The 21,975-nt window shown below is 40.9% G+C and overlaps 1 protein-coding gene across 2 annotated transcripts in view; it reads right to left on the bottom strand.

The window, feature by feature from the left end:
- LOC142935537 (solute carrier family 12 member 7-like) overlaps positions 1-18,851 on the bottom strand; it is a 30,806-nt gene extending 11,955 nt beyond the window's left edge. The window contains exons 1-18 of one of the 2 annotated variants that reach the window (XM_076079958.1): positions 18,334-18,851; positions 18,016-18,218; positions 12,310-12,401; positions 11,460-11,591; positions 8,367-8,513; positions 6,497-6,551; positions 5,652-5,782; positions 5,435-5,544; positions 5,245-5,349; positions 3,925-4,124; positions 3,584-3,745; positions 3,299-3,397; positions 3,068-3,125; positions 2,595-2,769; positions 918-1,036; positions 677-775; positions 426-545; positions 167-271 (exon numbers count right to left, since the gene is read on the bottom strand). In XM_076079958.1, coding sequence (XP_075936073.1) covers positions 167-271; positions 426-545; positions 677-775; positions 918-1,036; positions 2,595-2,769; positions 3,068-3,125; positions 3,299-3,397; positions 3,584-3,745; positions 3,925-4,124; positions 5,245-5,349; positions 5,435-5,544; positions 5,652-5,782; positions 6,497-6,551; positions 8,367-8,513; positions 11,460-11,591; positions 12,310-12,401; positions 18,016-18,163 — 2,057 coding nt within the window. In that variant the 5' untranslated portion in view covers positions 18,164-18,218; positions 18,334-18,851. Of the gene's footprint in view, positions 1-166; positions 272-425; positions 546-676; positions 776-917; positions 1,037-2,594; positions 2,770-3,067; positions 3,126-3,298; positions 3,398-3,583; positions 3,746-3,924; positions 4,125-5,244; positions 5,350-5,434; positions 5,545-5,651; positions 5,783-6,496; positions 6,552-8,366; positions 8,514-11,459; positions 11,592-12,309; positions 12,402-18,015 lie in introns of both variants that reach the window. The other variant, XM_076079967.1, reaches the window with a different exon arrangement.
- Between the last annotated feature and the right edge of the window lie 3,124 nt (positions 18,852-21,975).

Raw genomic sequence — 21,975 nt, forward strand, 5'->3', positions numbered from 1 at the left:
ATATTTTGCACAGATTTTCATTTTAGACTCAGAGGGAAAGTTACTTCAGAAGCAATCCAGGCATGACAAGAAATAAAGATCCTGCAAATAGCACACCAGGTTGTGTGCGTCCCTTCCCCTGGCTTTATTAGGATTAAAGCAATTCACAACGCACACACACGCTCACCTCCAGTTTTTGGTGTGTAGCGGCACTTCCTCCAGCCGGATGAGAGCGTAGCGTGCTGCATTTAGGGACAGACCTCTGATCCCATCTCCCCATTCCTTCACTGCCCTGCAACCACAACATTCCAAATGGGAAGTGAGTGTTTCACCTCGTCCCCAAATGCTTCAAAAATAAAATTAGACGTTCATATGTTTCCTGGGTCTCAGTGGCGTGAAAGATGTAAAGCTTGATAGATCTCCTGACCTGAAACCGACAGACTCACCCTCTGTACTCAATATACTTGTAGAGACAACCGGCTATCACCATGGCGACCAGGGCGTAGTACCAGGAGGAGATGAACATGAGAGAGAGACACAGGCTCATCCCTAAGAAGGACAGGGTCCTACCGGACACACACACACACACACACTACATATTTATACAAGTGTAAAAACCAAAATCTGTGGTTTTAATCAAAGCTTTGGAAAGCTTACATCTCACATGTTCTTGCCTTTAGTAGGAAAGTGTTCTTACCAGTGATAGAACTTGAAGCGAGGTCTCCAGTTAGGGGCGCGGAGTAAAGTCTGAACAGCACAGGCCAAGTTAACAAACAGATAGCACATGAGGAAAAACCTGAGCGGGTAGCAAAAAACAGACAAGAAAGATTTTTAAAGAGAGAAAGGACTGTTATAAAATCGGCAAGAAAAAGTAACACGGACTGACAGTAGGTTGGATCAAGACTGTTTCTTGTTTTCTACAGGGTTAAGCCACCTACATGGAGAGGATGGGGGCCACGGCATCCAGAGAGCCAATGAGGATCCCTATCTCACAGATCCCCACTGTCAGCAACAGAGCCCAGGTGGGCTCGTCGTTAGCCTTCCCATGACCGAACACCTGAGAGAGAGAGAGAGAGACACGAACAGAGAGAGACGCAAACACATCTCATCATCATGGTCAAAAACTTTAGAATTTCATGTATTATAAGAAGCATTACATGTTTGGTTGCTTTCTTTGGTTTGATGCTACATCATTGCATTTCTTCGGTACTGCAATGTAGCATATTTAGAATATTTATTTATAATATGCGACAAGTGATTCATTATTTCAGTCACTTATCAAGGAAAAACGCCAGAGAGAAATGAAAGGCATCACCTTGAGGGAATTGTGATGGGCATATTTCTTTTTACAATTTTTTGACATTGTATATAGACTAAATAATTATTCTAGATTATTCCACAAAGGACCTCTTGCTTATCTTAAATGTCTGTGAGGTTTATTCACAGTGTTCCAATTCAGATCCACCAATGTCATGAAGAGGTGGCCAGCAGGCGTGAGACAACGTTATAATATGTAAGGTGGTCATGTGACAGTCACAGACAGATTGGACGAGAGACTATTATGGCCTACAGTACAAGAGATGGTGAAAGTAGGCAGACCTGCATAAAGATACATAGGCAGCTGTTGGGGTTAGGTTTCCTAACTAGATAAAAAAATGAAAAATAACATGGCAAGGAGGATAATCTGGTGAATGATATGCTAATTTATACATATAATAGTTATATATTATTTTTTAATAATTGATTAAAAATAATATATAATATTTTGGTATCATACTATAACTCCAAATCCCTTCAGATTATTGTCTAGTGATTTCAGTGTTTTTTTCCTTGTGGAGAATGACTATCTGTAGCCGACACGACTGGTACGACAGATCTGGACCAAAGCGAAAATTCCACGAACGTGAAAATTGGTGAACGCCACAATTTCTCTTCCACGTGATGAGTGTGTTTGCGCAAAATAATTGGTTGTTGTGTTTCTCTTCAATTCTACAGTTGTATAATATAGGATTTAAATGAATATAATATTTTTTTACCATTTATAATATGATCAATAATTAATTTCATTATTTTATTAAAGCATTATGGTCTTTTAAAATAAATACTAATATATTATTTATATGCAGCATGCTGCATGAGGCCCTGCAGTCTATTGCCCTTTTTGGGGGATCTGCTAATTAGAATCAACTGGCATGTGCATTCACTTTACAAAAACTGGTGCGAACAATTCTGCGATTTAAGAACACGTCTTGAATCTGACACAGACTTTTCTACGGACCTTTCTCAAGAGAAAATTACAGAAGAAATTCAGGAAGATATTGGTGAATGAGGCACATTGTCTTGAGTTATCATCAATCTGCGGCTTAGTTGGAAGCTGGTCTAAATTTAGGAGGATTAGGAGGATTAGCCCTCCAGCGCACAAAATAAAGGTGAGTAAAGCAATGCCGTTACTGTGTAAGTACGCCAGTCATGGGGCATGAGAGGAAGCTGAAAAGACCCATTCAAGACCAGATCAAAAAGTAACACAAACCAACAGTCATTTTGTGTTTGGGTGATGCACACATGACTGTAACATATAAAAATTTTTTTTAAACACAGGTCTTTCTCACACTGACCTGCAAGAACGGGATGATGCCATCCCGAGCGATGGCCTGCAACAGCCGGGGGGCGCCGGTGAGGCTCTGAAGCCCCGCCCCGCAGCAGGAGAAAAACGAGCCAATCACAATCACCCAAGGCGATGGCCAGGCCAGAATGCCAATCACCGGGTTCGTTTTGACTGAGAAACCAAACCTGCAACCACCATAAGCACGCACACCATGAGAGGCAGTTCAGAAAGGAGACGGCCCACTGAGAGTCATGGCCATGACCACGCCCACTTAGGAATCAGGACGTGTACATCATCTTTATTATAGAGCATCTTTGATACAACACAAAGTGCACTGTTGCTGTGTGAGCTACGTCAAAACAAATTTCCATTTCACGCAAATTAAGTATTTAAAAGAAAAAAAGCTTTCCATCACCTATTACCCCTAAAATACCAATGTTGCTACCATTTGTTTCTCTACAGAGTTAAAAAAAATACCCTTACTTGTCTCTCAGCACCACTCCTTCAATACAGGCTCCAAACAAGACCACGCAGGAGATGTCTGAGCGAGACGTTAAGATAGAAATACTTGCGCGTCATACTTGCTTTGCGGTAAACAAGCCTAAATCTAATAAAATCGGCAAAATCAGAGTTGCTGCTCTCTGTCATCACCTGATACACCTCCTACACATATGATGGTTTATACTGTAGTGTGTATATATGTCTTAAGGATACAGATGAAAGAGGTGGTGAGAATTGCCATTATGGTTCCTACTGGGATGGACCTCTGGGCATCTCTGAGATCACCAGACCTATTGGAACCGGCCATTATACCTGAAATCAAACACACACACAACGTAAGAGTTAGAGTCAGTTTTGGAGGAAGTATTGTGATCCTTTACTTATGTCTACTTCCGTCTCTTTTCAAAGTGTTTCAATATATAACATCATAATCATCCTAATTTCTCATCAATATGTTAGACTCCTAACCCATTCATTTTTGTTTGGTATTTGATCTACCTGTGACGGAGGGGAAGTATATTCCCACCAGCAGAGTGAAGTAGGTTGCGATGTCATTGAAGACGTAGGGCAAGTTTCTGCCCGAGTCCTTGGCTTGTACTGAAGGCTGGCTTTTCTTCTCTATGTGCGTATCAGCTGGACCATAGTCGCCCCACAGGTTGTCTAGCAGAAAGACACGGAGGACAAACAGCCGGATGAACATGAGGATTCATTCTCGTTGGACAGTGAATGTCTTGTGGACAAAGCTGATCATTTAGCCTGGTGGCACGAGAGAGAAACAATACTGGATTTTAGTTTCATGAAGGGGAAACGTTCAGGATCCATCCCCTCCTCCTTCTCACCTTTGATAACTCCGCTCAGGAGCCCAGGTATGGCCCGTAACTCTGTCAAGTTATTGAGGGCGAAGTAATCGTCGCAAGTTGCGTTGCCACAGAAGAGGCGCCATAGATCCGTGGTCACGGTGACGTTTTTCACAAGCTCCGTCTTGGCGCACGTGTCAAACTTATCGTTCTTCAGAGATCGGTTCCCCAACAGACAGACACTGTGAAGGATGGAAGAAAAAAAATGTGTACAATGAATGAAAGAGGGATTTGCAATTTCTTTTTTTTTTACAGTGGTTGTTAAAAGCTGTGTTTTGCACATGTTCTCACTCCCAACTTGTCAAATCAGTAGCTTGGTGAGAGGCCATACACTTAAACTTTTTTGTTTCCGCTTTTGAGAATAGACTTTGTTGCCTACAAGAAACAACTTTGTTAGGTTTAGGAAAAGATTGTGGTTCAAGTTAATTGCGCTGAATTTGATATTCAGTGGAAGCAGAGGGATCGCCTCCCTGTGGCTCCCAACATAGCGGCGACAGCTGAGCAGACGGCTTGCAGCTAACAGTGCAAACAGCGGTAACAGCGCTGACAAAGCTAATTGTGTTTACCTGAGTGTGAACCAGAGGGTGTGTGCTACGCTACCGCAACGACGGCGAGGGTTCGGGACTTTGTTATCAGCTGTAACCTTCACATGAAAGCAGTGCAGAGCAGCGTCGTTGAGCTAGAAAATTGGGGCAAGCTCACGTACACTAACATTTGTTACATATATGCAACGCAAGTTAAGTATGTTACGTGACATTATGTAACTAAACTTGCTTACGTATCTTAAAATAAGGCTTTTGGTTTCACATGGGACCCATCCACCTAACTCGACATCCTGCCAAATGCGGACTTTGACGCTCTTTACACTCCGTCACCCGACTGCCTCCTTTACTCCGAGCACAACTGGGGCCACGTAGAGTGCGAATGTGGGCCTTCTGATCAAGCTGCCGTATTTGGCAACTCGGGAGCAGGGGCCACAATGTTTGTATCAGATATGACAGATGTGTAACACAACAGGAGTCAAGGAATACCATGGCTTCAATACAGCCAGCCCAATTCACTGCACACACACAACACCTGCATGTTGTTAGTGTTACACATATTATAAACCAATGTGTCACAGCTGTGACCATAACAGTCACAATCAATGAATGCAATGAAGTGCATCCCATTTGTCATTTTGCATAAATATCCAACACTTAAAAGGAGTTCAATTTAGCATATCGCCGTTAAGAACATTTCTGTCCTGAAAAACATGCCAGCGTTAAATAAGAAATTATTATTCAGCTCTTAGGAACTCACTTAATTCCTGGTAGTTCGATGAGCGTCTTGATGACTCCCGCGTAAGTGGCCATGATCGAGAGAGCCACACAGGCCAGAAACACCAGAGACAGTTTGTTCACGTACCTGCAGAAAGAACGGGAATACATGCGAGTCTGCGTGCTGGTGTGTGTTAGAGTGTGTGTGTGTGTGTGGGTATGTGGATACTTACTTCACCCCTACAAACACTACCAGAGCCATTAGGAGCAGGCAGCATGTGCCATAGACTCTCATATTGTTTGACACTTCATTAAACATCGGTGCTGTCGGAACGACGTAGGTCTGGCAGTGGGGAGGAGACATCAGAAAGAGAGTGAGTGTGTCATTTACATGCAGCAGAAGTGACTGCCAACGTGGCCGATCTCTTATCCGCCAGAGTGGTAACCTACCAGCAGAATCTCTATGGTGCCCAGTATGTACATGGATCCAGCGAAGGTGGTTCCCAGGTAGAAACAGAGACCCACCGCTCCTCCAAACTCAGGCCCCAGAGATCTGGAGATCATGTAGTACGAGCCACCGGCTTTGGAGAAATGAAATCCCAGTTAGTTCGATTGCTGGTACAGGTATTCCTTGGTATTTTGAACTTCATTTTGTAAAAAAAAAACGGTGTTTTACATTTTTCACTGGGGATGATGGGAGAAGCTCTGATTTGATCAAAATGTTATTATGTTTATCTAATTATTGAGCAATTAAGTGTCAGAGTGGAGAGAAGTGAGTGAGTGTTTTGGGGCTGTATGTTGCCTATGAGGAAGAGTGCTGAACAAAGTTTTTTTTAAAAAGGCACTAGCATTTATCATCAATCAAAAGGTAATGCAGTAAAAAACATTACATTATTTATTGAGTTTAAAGGTTCTCCGTTGATAGTTGGATTTTCAGTCAAACACTTATTTATCATGATGTGTCAAGCAGATTCTAGAGGATTTTAGGCATGAAATGCAACAAATTAGGGGCATTTTTTGGGGGGAGGGGGGGGGGGGGGGTATATTGTTTTTATGATTGCCTCTATGAATTTTTCCTGTGAAGTTTTTAGGAAATGACAGTGTTCTCACCACAGATAAGCTGTTGAACAAAGGGTGACATGTATTTACTGTGACTCTTTGTTGTGTCAGGCACAATCACCGTAATATATCCACAGAATGTTACATACGGTTTTGCCAGTGGTAAATGAAAACACTATATCACGTGAAAAACAAAATGTCAATAATACTAATGAACGCAACGTTTCATAATGTACCTGGGACAACTCCGTTGGTTGCTATGGCGCTCATTGATATGGCTGTGAGCAAGGTCTGGGTTGAAACAAAAAGGACACATGTTAGGTTATGGATGGAAGAAAAGATGTTAGCCAGCTGCATTTCATTTATTGGTGTCAAAAGGTTTCACAGGATAAACTGTCATTAAATACTGCCAGGACCACTGCTGGTCATTCAGGCATGACAATAAGTTCATGTAATTCAGAGCAACACATACGTAAATACAGTTACAATCATACGTCCACAGCAACAATGCTACAATCAGTCAATCCCATGCAGGTCCACATAGTCCTGCTTTTATAGTCCAGATCCCAAATAGGAAAGAAACGAGGAGAACTGTTGAACTGTGTTGGCCTGTCGTTTAGAGGGAAATGCCCCAAAATCAATGCGTGTTTTTACGGTGGCTTTATAAGTGATTGTATACCGAGCCAACTCTGACCACATCATGTTCCAGTCACAGTCACTTCTATAGTCGAATTTGGTTTTTAGTTTGGAGGTATTTTGTTTGTTGTTTGAATTTCTTTCTCTCTAAATTGAATGCGTGGGATCACGCTAGTGTGACAAGTTTTAAAAGTTAAAGAAAATGTTAATTTCATGGTTTGTTGTGTTAAAATCTGTGATGTGATGGGACAAAGGTCTGGCAGGTATCTGACAGTTATTGATACCCAACACGATGAACACATTTCAGGCATTACACGTACAAGTGTTGTGGTTTAATGCTGCGTTCCACACAACTGACCTCCTCGAAAAAGAGCAAAGACTTAAAGTCAGTGTTCCTGTAAACTTGAGCCAAATCCATCGACTTCAATTAACAGTTGTCTGACATCCCACAACTAAGGAAGCGCACATTTTAAATGGTTAACCATCAACTAAAGGGCAACGTAAAGTATATTTGCCTGTATTTGATGAAAATAATACATACTATCATATAGTTAAACTTGTTCTGCATGTAAAATTGATGTTAAAATATGACGCCAACATTATTGGGTGTCTGGTCATAGAAAACAATCTCTGAAATGTATCTTCTCTGCACAAAAGTTATTTGGGAAAATGTTAAAAATACCACCAAAAAAGAGAAATGTGGAGGCCGCACTGCTGGGAGTTCAATTGTACACTTGCCAAAGAAACGTCAGTTTGTAACAATCAAGGCTTGGAGGTCGAAAGTTTGAAATATCAACGGGATAACTTCAGACCTGCGAGTTGTGTGGAACGCAGCACAACAGCCAGCCGCACTAATAACACGCGACCTCTAGAAACAGCACCGCGACCATCACATCCTCAGACTTTGTCATCTCTTTGGTCTGAAGCATCAGAGCCTGACAGGGTGGACGTATACCGCAGGGAGGGGCGTTGAGTGCCGGCTGTTCACATCACATGAGCGCTGAGCATTTTAAGTTCAAAGTTTTCAAACAGTCAGCTCTCTGTTTGGCAGCAGAGCCGCTGACGTATGAGCCCTGGTTGTATATGACACACAAATGTTCTGCTCGTTTTGCGAAAGGCCCCTCTGAGCTCCGGGCATGAATCGACATCAAAGACCCAGAGGAGGGTGTGCTGATTGGCCTGCAGTTTTGTCTGCCATGCTCTAAGTCTCATACTGAACCTCACACATGTCATTGTTCCGTTTCGGCATTTATAGAATTACGGCCGAGAGGGGGCCTCGCTTGTTTGTCTTTCCTTCATTCACAGTGTCGTTGGTGCCAACACTCCCATTTTGATCCCCCCAAAAAACGCATCTCATTTCAAAAAGTGTGATCCCTTCACTCAGTTTGACACCCCGTTTCTTTCTGCTGATCGTGTCTGTATTCAGGAGAAAGTCAATACGTTCCGCGGTTGGTTTTGTGAATCACTCACGCAGATGCAGCACATGGAGACGATGGCGAAGGTTCCCAGGATTCCTGCTGTGCCGACGATCCAGGTGAGACGCAGGAAGAGGATCACGCCCAGGATGTTCTGCATGCAGGGCAGGTAAACTCCGATGAAGGTTCCCATTTGGGGCACCTGGGGACAGATAAACAAAGCGCACACATGCACAGAGGTGAGGATCAACAGGGTGAACATGAGAGGGAGACTCCTACCATGACCAGTGACCTTTGGATTCCTTTATGCACGGAGAGTTATGTACATTTCATTCATATTACATTACTAAAGATGTGCTTCTGACATGTTATGAGGTATTAAAGAAAATAAGCTTTGAAAGAAAATAGTTTTTTTCTTTTCGTGCATTTATAATTTTAAAACTGGTTAATAATACTTAATATTGGAACTTAAGCCATTTTTATCTGCACATGCCTTGTTTTACAGGCAGACTTCATGTGATTTAGAATTTCCTTTTACGGGCTATATGTAATGGAAGAGTCATATTGTGCACGATGAGTTGATGCATTTCATTTTTATTAACTGTTCTGTGAGAAATTATTTTCAAAATGTTAAGAATCCGGTACAGAACATGTTTTAAGATTCATAGACAAGTTAGAGCTTTAATGCTGGACAACCTGCTAACCTTGCATCTATTCTACGAATATGAGAATATACTGCACATTTTAAAAGTGTAACTGCCGGACATAAGCTGTCTCCTACTTCACTGCAAAGACATTTCTTGGCGGGGGTTTCAAATTCCCACAAACTTTGCATCTTGGGCCTGATTGCAGTCCAAATAGAAAAACAAAAACAAAGAAAAAGGTTCAAATGACACTGAAACTGTTCTTTACAGACATGGACCAGACATTCTAGTTGCTGTCCTGACTGCAAATTCTACCCCCGGTGCAATAAGAGCATGAAGACATGATTTGACTGTCAGGATTTATAATAATAATAATATATAGAATATAGAATAATAATACGCTATTATTAGAACATGCAAAATCTCAAACATCCACACTGAGTATCTTTAAACTTGATTCTTTGACGGTATGGGGAAAAATATACATATGGACGTTTTTTTATTTTACATCCAAAAGCAAAATATATTAAAAATATTACAAATAAAGTATCGTCCAGGATCCATACAACAGCTTTAGTTACAAACTAACATTGTTGTGCTTCCAGCCTCACTATCATTTCCCATATGTCCCATGATATTTACAGTATGCATCACGCTGCACAAACACTTACTATATACCTTCTTGTCTCCCCAACAACCAAGTGTACGTACCATCTTCCCAGTTACAAACACTTTGTCCTGCGCTTTCTCCACTGCGCTCAGTTGTCTGCCTAAATACTGTGACGTGCCTGACGTTGATCTCCAGATATCCCACATCTTGTCTCTCGTGTTAGGTCGTCTTTCTCTTCCTTTCTGCTTTTTTCTCCCCCCTCACTCTCCCTCTGCACGTCTCAGACCTCCGCTTTTAATGGAAAAGCACAGCTCTTCAGCTGATTCGGGGGGCGGGTTTCACTGTCACATCATCAGTGTCTCTAACACAAAGCTACAGTTCAAGGTCCCACTGGGTGTCACCCGAAGACAGGAGGGCAATCAGGGACGCCAGTATTGTTGTGATAGGAGAATATCTTCAACAATTTTCATGTGCAGTTTTAGCCGTCAGTAATGAGAGCAATTAGGTTTCTTCCTTTTTTTCTGTGAATTTGGGGGATTTGTGGAGATGTTTATATACTATTAATCCACGTTGAGTATTGCACAGGCTGATTCTAGACTCAATATATTTAAATGTAACTACCTCGAGCTATCTATAAAGTAAAAATACTGGGTCCAGTATTGTTTGTATTCCTAGCAGTGTGGAAGAAACGTTGAAAAAGCATTTAGGCTTTCATGTGAGGAAATATGATTATAAACGGAATTAGAAAATTCTACAGATTCTCTTTTTTCAGCGTCTGGCTAAAGTGATTGAATATAGATTTTGAAAAAGTCCGAATATTTGTCTCTCGCTATCTGCCAGTGGTGGGCCGTCAGGGCCTTCAAGGCCTTCTCTGCTGGCCCTGACAGAATCACAAAGTTATAGCTATTTTATCATTTCATTATTTTTCATAAATACACTACATGTATTCTAAATATGTTTCCCATTAGCTTATTATCTCATTGCACAGCTACTGTCTTCCTCAGTTGCTCTGCTTCCAGCGCAGCTTGTTTTAAGTAGAGCAGGGGTGTCAAACTCAAGGCCCGCAGGCCGAATCCACGTCATTTTATGTGGCCCGCGAATCTGCCAGCAAAAAAAATTAAAATGATGAGATAGAAAGTCATAATTATGAGATACTTAAACACAGCAGTCATAGAAGCAGCTCTTTGGCTGGTTACCCTACATTTGACATGGAAATGGATTTCCACAAGAAGAAAGACTTAAAGATCACGGCACGTCTTTCTAACAATGCAGCCCATTCTTTGGAGATGTTGACGAGCTGCTTTCTCTCCTCGTGATATCATCCCAAAGACCAATGCCTACAGTAAACTCTACCCAAGTTATATTTAAAGCTTGTTGGACTGCAAAACTCAAAAGATGGGTTTATTTATTTGTCTTTTTGGCAGAAACCCATTCTACTGTATATATCCAAAATCAGGAGGTCATACACTGAAGTTCATCATCATGCTTTTTTCTTTCTTAACAATTCCTGAAAGATGAATTAGATAACCAACAGCTAATTGTTATCTCTTTTGGTTACAGGTGGTAATTGTGCCCTCGAAGACAGTGCTATGTTGATGTCAACAAAGACAATGAAGATGAAACACTTCAGAACAAGGACACACGTGGAAACTGTAGTTTCTTTGGGGGGGTCGTGCATCATAACAACACAGTGGGCTGGTGGGAGTAACAGACTGCATTTAAAGGCCCCAAAACAGACTGCCCTGCATTGGCACCCTTGCTGAGTCGGCAGTGTCCTTTAGACGATAAGAAAGCTGCCAGAATTAGTTTGCTACACGTTGACCGCTTTAAAAAAAATCAAAACTGACGATCCCTACTAAACACCACGTGGGCTTAAAAAAACTTTGGTCCGCACCATGACAGCGACCCTCCTGACCCCATCCTCGTTCTCGGCCTCCTCGTGCTCTCGAACACCCTGGGTCAGGTTGGTGTAGTTGGCCAGCTTGTTGAGAAGAGATGACACCATAGGGTTACTGTCCATTTCCTCCTGCAGGGAGACAGAGAGAACAAAAGCACGAATGAAGCAAAGCATGGGTATTTCGGCTTGAACAAGAACCGAGACGAGCCACCACGTCGCTCCTGTTTTAGCCTCCTTCCACCGGCTCCCGGTTTGTTTAGAATTGAACTTAAGATCTTATTGATTACTTCAAAGACCCTTTGTGGCTTCGCTGCTTGTTATATTTCTCGGCTCTTTGTAACATTGCAGCCTATACATATATAGTTTAAGGTACTCATTCAGAGGTCTTATATTTGTTCCACAGTCCCAGTTTAAAAGTAGGGGACAGAGCGTTTTGCAGTCAGGGCCCTGACCTTATTTTACAAACTTCTATCAGAATGCAAATTCTCATTCTATTTGAATTGTCTTTTATTTTCTTAATTTAGCTTCCATTTGCTTCTATCTTATATTTCAATCTCACATTACCGGAATTGGTTATATCGGTTTAAAAATGGTTGAATTAAATCTGCTGCCATGAAGCACTTTGCATCTTGCACTATATTAAATGAATATTTTTTATCAATTAACATTACTATTATTGCCCACATTTGAAGGTTTGGAACTTTCAATAACGTACCTGTTATTAGTTATCCATAAATCTTAAGCACCAATTTGCTTTTAAAACGTAACCTTCGAGTTTTTTTTGTGCATCAAACAGTTTAACATTCATAAACAGCGGACATTCTGAGAAAAATCATTTTTGTCTTACCTCAAACAAGGCCATGTTCTTGCCTTCATAATAATGTTCTCTTTCATCGTCTGTGTTGATGAATGGAGTGGACTCTCTCTGAAGGTCATCTCCTGGTGGGATACACAGAACAAATACGCACACTGTAAGATGCACACCACTGAGAGAGCAGCAAGGGACAGGGGCAGCTGGATTACCAGGTACTGTTCTTGTGTAGTATCTGTATATGTGTAGTGTCTGTATACTGTAGTAGTAGCAGTGAAGTGGCAAATGCTCGGCAAGTACAGTTTACTATAACTTCTTTACTACAACTGGGACTAGAAGAAAACACACTCAAATACAACATTTATGATACACTTGATAAAGATTTACTCAGGCAGGTTCTATCTTTTGGCCATGTATACTGCTTACATGTTGACTATTTAGTGGGAGTTTTACTTCAAAACACTATTTATTTATATAAAGCCATGTTACAAATAACACAAATTCCCCAAAACAATGAAATAGTAATATACACAATGAATATTGATCAATATTCGTATATTACTGAAGACTTCCATGCGTTAAGACTAATAAATTAAACAGATTTAATTAGAAACCTCTGGCTCAGGGATTACAGTGATACTTGTTGCTGTTTGTCGCCATCTGGTGGCCGACTCTGTAAGTACCGAGAGCAAGGTTCGCTTCATGCAGAATTGCAGTCTCAGGCAATATGGCAGTTTGTTTTTTCTCACAGCCGATCGTTGTGAATCATTGCCGTAGATATGTAAGTAACAAGATGTGATGTTTTTGGCGAAGATAACATAGTCCTTGGTGAAATACTTTAACAGGAACATAGTTTTTTTAATTTGACGCGAGTTTTAACGCAAGCATTAAAAAGCTCAGAATTTCTAGTTTCGAACATATCAAGCATGTTATTGTTGACTGACACGAAAAACATTTTCGACTAGAGGCCTACTAAGAAACCACATCCACATTTCTAAGTTGAAACCCAATATTGCAAATTCCGGTGAAATCTGGTCTAAACGTGAACGTTTAATCAACGTCTTCAAATAGCCGTTGACAAAAGTTTCAAAATCAAGACAAACTAAAAGTACCATGTAGTAGCTTTAAGCACTAAAGGTCTATCACATACAAATGGACATGTTTTGTGCATACTGACACACACACAAACACACGTACAGTATGTATGCTGTAGGAATGTGAAGATTTGCCTCTAACCTTGTATACTGTACTTCTGTCAGCAAAGCATACAACACTTTGCATACACACACAAATAGTCTAGTTCACCAGCATAATGTTTCTTTCATGGCATATTTAGCAATATGCACAAGAACAGTAAAGTGCACACGCAGCTATTCTAGCATGTTCATTTGAAACAATGTCACAGTATTGCTGAGCTGTCTGTTGGACTCTGGAATCAGATCAACACATATATATGTACCTTTGTTGAACATTCACTTCCTGTTAACATTGACCTTCAAAACAAACTACTTAACCTAAACTCTCACGGTGACAAAATCAATCTAATTTAAAGCTATGTCCTAATTTCAGTCTCATCCTAAACCTACATGAAATGTTTTACTGAAAGAAAGATATCTTCCTTTTATCAATGAATGCAGAAGTTAAATGAATGCACGATAGATTGTGAAGGTGTAAGTATCTCTTATTATTTATTTATTATATTCCACAGCAGGTTAGAGGTTTAGTTCATCAAGTACATCACAATATGTACAAATCAAAATACAGTTTCCTCTGGTATGAAGCACGGAAAACCAATTGACCCTTCGCTATCACTATTCGCAATCTAACAGAGCTACCATGGAGCCCACACTGTCACTAACTGCAGTTCCTTAGAAAATATTATCTAATTTTTGGAGAGTAAAAAATCTATTTTATAGAGAAGCAGACAGAATGGTCTACAATATGTGTTTGAAGGATATATCCAGGATGCAAAACTGATCAGCAGCAAAAACAGGTTAAAAAGATAACGGTAGACGCTAAAGCCTACAGATCACAGTGTAAAAGTGAACCATCACATCACCGAGTGATCGAGACAGAAGACAATGAAATTAAGGAACAACACTGTTCCTGTCAAGCCCGGTAGGTCTTTATTTACTGGTACAATCATTACAAAGCAAAAGCAGCATGTTTATACATTCAGTATACCTTCAGTAGCTAGCGTAGCATAGAAGAGCTAACGTACTCTGCTAATGTTAGCACCACAGGTTTTGTAAATTTAATGCAATTTTTAGTAGTGGGGTGTCAAAACGTTTTTTTGCAATTAGTCAAAGACAAGTTGTAAATTAATATAAATTCATATACATCTGAATAACTGAATATTTGATCTCAGCGAAGTTCAACCATACATTTAGAAACGAGCTATCACTGTCCAATACAGCAATCTTTAGATAGGAAACTTTAGATTGTGCATGTTTTAGATTAACTTCAAACTTTATTTAAAATACATAAATTAAGGTTTCTGCTAGACCTGCAAAACGCAAAAAAACGTGTGTTGTGTGCCGCCTAAGGAACAATACTTCAAGCAGGAAGTGGAACAACACCAAACACGGCACCAGTCACAGGATATAGTGCTTTGGAAAATGATTGTACCGAGATGTCATTGTTCCGACAGATAACATCTTGTGTAATCAGCACTGAGTGCTTAACGTTCCATGACTTCTGCCTCTACGATAAAACACCTGAAGAGTACAAGTACCCACTGTACTGCTGTAGTGCAGGGCTCCCATTAAAGGGACAGTTTGGTTTTTAGGAATTTGCTCACAGTGGGGGAAAAAACCGTATTAATATTTTAAAGGGGCACTCCACATATTTGTCAAATCAAGTTCAGTTTACTCATCATCATCTACAGTTGTACGATTGGTCTGTGGCTCTGGGATTGTGGAGTCAGAAAGAAGGGAGCCTACCAGGCCTCTGTAGCCCACTCCTCATCTCTGCTTGAGGCTCGGCCTAACGATAGCGTGCTACTGAGTTGCATTCTGGGAAATGTAGGATCAGTGCTGTTGGGACTAAACCCACAGGGACTAAAAGCCAGGATATCTCAGCCAATATTAGCCTAGCTTAGCATAGTGACTACATGTCTATGGCATCAGTTTGTGTGCCTGTGTGTGTGTGTGTGATTAAGAGAGATTCTGAAAATCTCACCGCTTCTGACTGAATGTCGAGAGAAAAACAAATGCATCCATGATCGATTTGTTTCTGTGTGACATACATTCAAGCTACGATACATTAAAGCTGTTGTACATTTTCCTACTAATTGAGCAATACTCTAAAGGGACAGGTTGTACAATACCTGCAACTGAGATTGTTGTATGACAATGTGGAAAAATACTTTCATTTCACACTAAAAAAATAAGATCTTTTGTCAGATATTTTAGCAATTTATTTTCATAACGTCCTGGAAATGACTGATTTGTACTTTCATTTCCAGGTGTTGGCACGCTCAGTGAAACAATTTGCATGTTTGAATTACCCAATAACTCAGTGAACCACCAATGAGTCATAGATAACCTCGGGCAGGGTAGGCCATAGCTGCCTGCTAAACAGGAATTACCTTGCATGTGAATGTTGCTGTAAAAAATGCTACGCCTTCAAACAAAGGCATCATCGTAGTGTGGAATTGACCACACTATGCTTGGCATAGTGATGCTTGGCAATTGAACACACTGCATTGTGTCATGTTGCATCAGAGTAGTTACCAAAGTAGATCACTCCGAAAGTGGATCAGCCTTGCTAAAATGAACAGCAGACACAAGGAAATCTGAACTGATCTCTGATGGTGACTAAACCCATCAACACGCACAGACAGAAATATTAGTTAAAGGCAAGAAGACAAGAGACCACAGCATCAAAATCTGAATTCATAGTTTGATCTCGGTGCTTATTACCACCAAGAAACTGAAGAACACTTGCTCACTCGTTTGCAGATTTCTTCATCCTTGTCATAAACATTAAGTTGCCATAGCCAACTAGACAGATAAAGAAAGAGAGCTAATAACAAGTTACAGCTTTGTTGGTGAAATGTAAAGTTGAAATGATAAGTGGCATTACACACAACACTGAATGATCGATGTTAAAGCAAAGCAGGATTTTTGGAGACAAAACTGTAAAGAAGGTTTTGGTCGAAACTGGGTTTAAGGGCAATCGAGTTAGCGTGCCTTCCCTGTGTCCAAAATCACAGCTAGTATATAAGAAGTTAATGAGTGAACACATGAAGAGACTGTCCAATAAATATCTTGCCAGGTTTAAACAAAGAGACACAAAATGACCACAAAGAGACGTGGCATAAAACGACTAAACAGTCATGCGGACCGACCACAAAGAGACGCCAAACAACCACAAGGAAATGCAAAAAAATCACAAAGATGCACAAAAAAACTACAGAGTGAAACTTAAACAACTACAGAGACACAATACGACCACAAAAAATGCAAGAAGATGGTGCAATGCCCTTCTTTTGGTCTTCTTTGCATGTCTTTCGGTCTGTGTCTTGCGTTATTTGGCCTTTTATATGTCTGTTTCCATCTTGTCTCTTAATCTGTCCATGACTGTCTGGTGTAACAACAAGCAGAAAATCATTAATATTTCATATACTTCTATAATAATATATTGTTCTTTGAATCTGGCCCGTCATTCAAAAGTTTCTAAACCCAACTTTGGCCTGAGCTGAAGCTAAATTGACTTTTTAAATCATTATTCAAAGAGGCAGTAGTGTCTTTATCCAAATGTGAAAAAAACGGTTAGCTAAACTACTTAGCAAATGCTTAGCAGAGGTAGTAAACTACCTTAGCAGATTTCTGTAGCTGCCATCTCAGCTTTTGACTTGCAATATAATCATAATAATCATAATTTAAATGTATGAATCGTGACTGAACCCATTATCTTGGTCTAAATATAAACAGCAATTGTAGGCAAATAGTCAGACAGCTAACAAAACAGAGATACATGGTCTGTAAATAATAAACGTTAAAGGCGCTATACTCGAGATTGGAAGTATTTCTATTTCCTCTCAACGGCTCTTTAACATGGAGACGGCTGAGCCGGTGGCTAACGCTGCTAGCGGCGCTAAAAGTGCTTATCGGAGAGCGACTTTATTCTCTGCTTGGGGGGACATAAATCCACTGTATCTTTACATAGCAAATAGTTAGTGGCTGCAATGTTAATGATCTGAATCCCGTATATTGGAAGTTTATTTTCTTAGGCAAAGAAGTTAAAAATGAACAAGAGAGCTGAAATTTTGCTACATTTCCTCCAAGTGAGCAGTATCTTCATTTTTGCGTAGGTTGTATGTCAAGTCATTTTTGGAGGTGAAATAATCAGCCTTAACAGGGATGAAGAAGAATTATTTTTCCAAAAACACGTTTCAACCTAAAAACTGTTGGAGTTACAGCTCCAACAGCTTTCCACAGACTTAAGTAGCAACAACATACCCCACCCCCTGTCACTACCCCACACCCTACCACGACACTAATCAACTCTGCCCTGCAAGTTATAGCTAGTTGAATGACGTCACACTTAACAGCTGTGTGTGCGTTTGTTTGTGTCAGTGTGCTTCCGTTTGTACGAGTTCAATTACACACTGGCGCATACAGTTCATCAAGCATGCACATTTCAACAGCCAGTGCATGCTGGGATAAGGTTCCAGGAATAAGAGGGTCTTAAAAGCGGGCCGCAGCTGTATGAGCATGTCTTACACCGTGTCCTTACCGGGGTGAGGTCCTTGTGAGTTGTCCTCATCGTCTTCCTCCCCAAAGATTTCGCCCAAACTGACAGGTTTGCTGCCCCCAGCAGCGGCCGCGCTGCTGCCGCTGCCCTCTGCATCCCCCACCGGCACAACGGTGAAGTTGGTGGGCATGTTGGCTCCTCAGATGCCAGGAAGAAAGTTTTAAAGTGGGTGTCCGGGGATGGCACTTAGTGTTTTCCAATTTTCACCCCCACAGGGAGAGACAAAAAAAACAACATCCAAAGTAAGTCAAAACAAAGCCCCGGTGAGGCAGTTCAGTTTGACCTCAACATGGCACTCACTCCAAATCTTTGGTTCCATTCCTCTTTGTTATGGTGTGTCCTCTAAACTCAGGGTGAAAGTGCCACTGCCTCCTGCGCATGAGGCAGACCAAAGTCCTGCAGCATGTGTATCTCTTCACTCTCTCCTTGTTCCTTTCGCTCCCTTCTCCCCCCCCACCCCCCACTACTGCTCCAAGACTATTGCCCCATGTGACCCTCTGTTTACCATATGAACAGAGTTGGAGACCATACATGGAAACCACTGCAGCTCCTCCCAGTGCTCTGACTGTCCCACTTCTCTGACTCACACCTTTGTCATGCCAAAAGGCAGGGAAACAAACTCTTAAGTATCTGTAAACGTTTCCAGAGTACCTATCAAATCCACTTTGACTGAAAACAGCTGGCTCATGTTTAAGGAGGGGCAATCCAAGCACAAGCTCCTTTTCTTTCTCCGTTCCACTGGCTTTCCTTTTCTTTCCTCTCTTCGGTCTGGTAGTTTCTGTCTCTGACTTCCTCCAGGTAAACAAAATGGGTGTTACTTTTTTTTCCCCCACAGTGCATTATGGGTAGCGGTGCTGACACACGCTCTGCGCACTCGCATTGTGCCGGCAAAGGAAACACCTTGAGAGCCTTGGGCACGAACTATACTCCAGCATAGATGACAATGGACAGTCTCAGGGGAACAAGACTGAGTTTGTGATTAACAATGGATAGAAATAAACATGAAGTGTTTTCAGTTTGTGGGAATGATTTTATTGGCACTCTCACGCAAGGTTTTCTCAAGAATTTTGGACATTTATCTTGACGCACTGTAGGCTTTTATAGAAAACCTCCTTCCGAAGGATATGCAGCAATGCAAGTAATGGAAGATTAGTACTGTATACAGTGGGAATGTGTATTTTTGCATGTCTCATGTCTTCACTACCATGAAATTTTCATTTTTAAAATGAAATACATCTAAGTCATGAATTGTCCTTGGACGGGCAAGGGACATTTTAGCTTATTCTTTATTTTTTTGTCATCATGCAGTTTGTCTGTTTGGACTCTAAGCCATGTATTTCTACACTAGTGTCCTGAATACTCACTGTGCTAATTTTGTCGTCATTCTCTTTCTCTCTAAAAAAGACATATCGAGGAATGACAGTGTGCGTGCGTGTGTGTTTGGCTCCGGATACAGTGATACAGCTCTCTTTAGTATTAACTTTACTTTGGTCTCTGGATCTGAAAACTCTCCCACTTTACACAACACTGTTGACTTTCTTTGGTGTTTTTGTTTGACGGAGGACTCAAGACTCAGTTAAGACTCAAAGCTGTATCATATGTTGATCAATTCCCCATGATTCTCTGACTAAACTTAAGTAAACACAACATTGTAGAGTGATATTGAATTTAAAAAATGTAGGCCGCCCAGATGTTTGACCAGCTGTTTGCCTTTGAGTATTCGTCGGCAGGCCTATTTCAAAATTGCTGAGAATTGTGATAGTCAACGTAAAATATAGTGTGCCATGAAATGTAGACCGTAATGGACAGAAGTGGATTGGAACAGCAGTGAAAGCAAACACGGCTCATGTTTAACCTGCGAACACCCTTTCTACTGCTGGCCTGATACCAGATAATGTCCCGGACACGAGAGCCACACTGGATACCACAAAAGAAAACTGCTATTTGTTCAGCTTTGTTTAGAAAAGTGGAGTACGATGGAGCTGTACATATTGTTTTTCTGTCCTCGACCTTAAGCTAAGTGACAAAGAGCTGAGTTTTGGAATATTTAAAGTCAGCATTCGCTTTTCATTCTAGTTGACCTTCACTTTAACCATTCTTTTTTTTGGAGTGGAAGTGACTAATGTTGTTATAACTCTTATTCTAAACCAGCTCTTTAGTTCTTTCAAGAAGTTCTACATTTTCTTTTATCACATACAGCATCAGGTGATAGTGACAAGGTCTGCCCGTGTAATGCCAGCAGAGGGTGCTGTAGGTTCATGGAGGACTAAACATTTAAGTTGACAGTGAATAGTAGAGACTGAGAGACGTTCGGTCAATGTCCAACTCAGAAGGAAGGACATTTATAGCTTTGTGAGCAACCAGCGGGTGAATGAGTGCAAACAGGATTTAGCAACGGTTTACAGCAGGAGGTAGTAATAAGCAGAAATACATACTTCAGTGGCTTGAGGACTTGTGACAACAAGTATCAGCGCTGTTGAAGGCACTCAATAATTTTGTGCTGACCCTGAACTCCTGCTGAAATGCATGCGTGTTTACACGCATGCATGCTTGCTTGTAGAAGTTTTCGGCAAGATTCAAAACATTCAACCACCTTGAAAATGCCAAACATTAATTTGCTGGAATCGGCTTATCATTGGCGGGATATCGCTTGGCCCACAACTGAACTTCCCCAGCTTCTCCGCCGTGGACAAAACTGCTATTTTATACCTCTCAGATGGCTTAAGTGTGAATGTTGGAGGAAAAAATAGGGGAGAGCGAGAGAGTTCGAGTTGAAATCAAATCCCTTTAGCAAACAGCAAAAAGGTCAGTGCTGACGCAGACAGAGCAGGCTGCCCTCCCTCAAGACTATGTTCTTAAGTGGCTAGTTTCTATTTGTAGCATTTTTTACCTGTTTACTGACTCCCCCAGTCCAAAACCAGGTAGCTGAGCAAACATACTGGAGGGTTTGGACGATCTCGTGTCATCACACAGGGAATACATTTCAACTGCCTGCACTGTGCTGTCAGACCGCAAAACGCATCATCAGGGCAAACGGACGCATGTTTATCAGAGCCGCGGTGCCCCTCTGTGGATTGGCTCCAGGATCCTCATTTCTCCTGATTATCTAATGTGAGAATCCAGCTTTGAATTATTAATACTGATAGCAAATTAATTGCAGTTTCCTTCTAGATAGAATCATTCTACTTGATCATAGAGTTTTGTTTTATCCTCCATTTGATTAAAACATTATTTAGAAATGGTGTTTGTGATGAAGTGATTAAATGGGCAGGAAGTATAGACATTACAGGGCCTTGTTCTCTCTCTCAACAACATGATGCTATAATATTGTTTGTTCCTGTTTCCTGAAAGAAACAGGAACAAAAAGACACAAACATAAAGAAAAGGTACATTCATTAACGTAAGATAGTTTTGTTGCCATCTGACTAAAAACTTCTTTGTTTACACAATTTTTAAAGGCGTTTTAAGTAGTAGTAGTATTAGCCAAATACACTTCATTTAAAGTGGAGACAGACAACTTTTCAACTCCAATTATATAAAAAGGATACTCTCTTTGGTTACCTGAGGAAAAAAGTGCTATCCTCTTCCTGTTTTGGTTTTACATGGTTGACGCACTTCCTTTGTGCCGTAAATCCGGCTTTCATTTTCCAGAGAAATCGTACCCGGTGGCAAGCATTATTGCAAAGTGAAAGAGTTGATCCTTTCCCACTGGACAGAAACCCACTAACACATACTAACAGCTGACTTTTGTCTTTAGTGGAAAAGTTACAATCTGCATTCATTCCCGGGACGAATGACTCCAATAGGCAGGGATGGAAACACGACACCCGGGTTGACGTGCCTTTTTCGGCAACTTCAGTTCTGCTACTTTTTGTCATCTCAGCCACAAATTTGAGTTTAAAAGAGATTGAATAAGAACATATACAGTATATATATATATAT

The sequence above is a fragment of the Anarhichas minor genome, unplaced genomic scaffold, assembly GCF_050575085.1.
Source record: "Anarhichas minor isolate MPS153535 unplaced genomic scaffold, ASM5057508v1 ptg000006l, whole genome shotgun sequence".
NCBI lineage: Eukaryota > Metazoa > Chordata > Actinopteri > Perciformes > Anarhichadidae > Anarhichas > Anarhichas minor.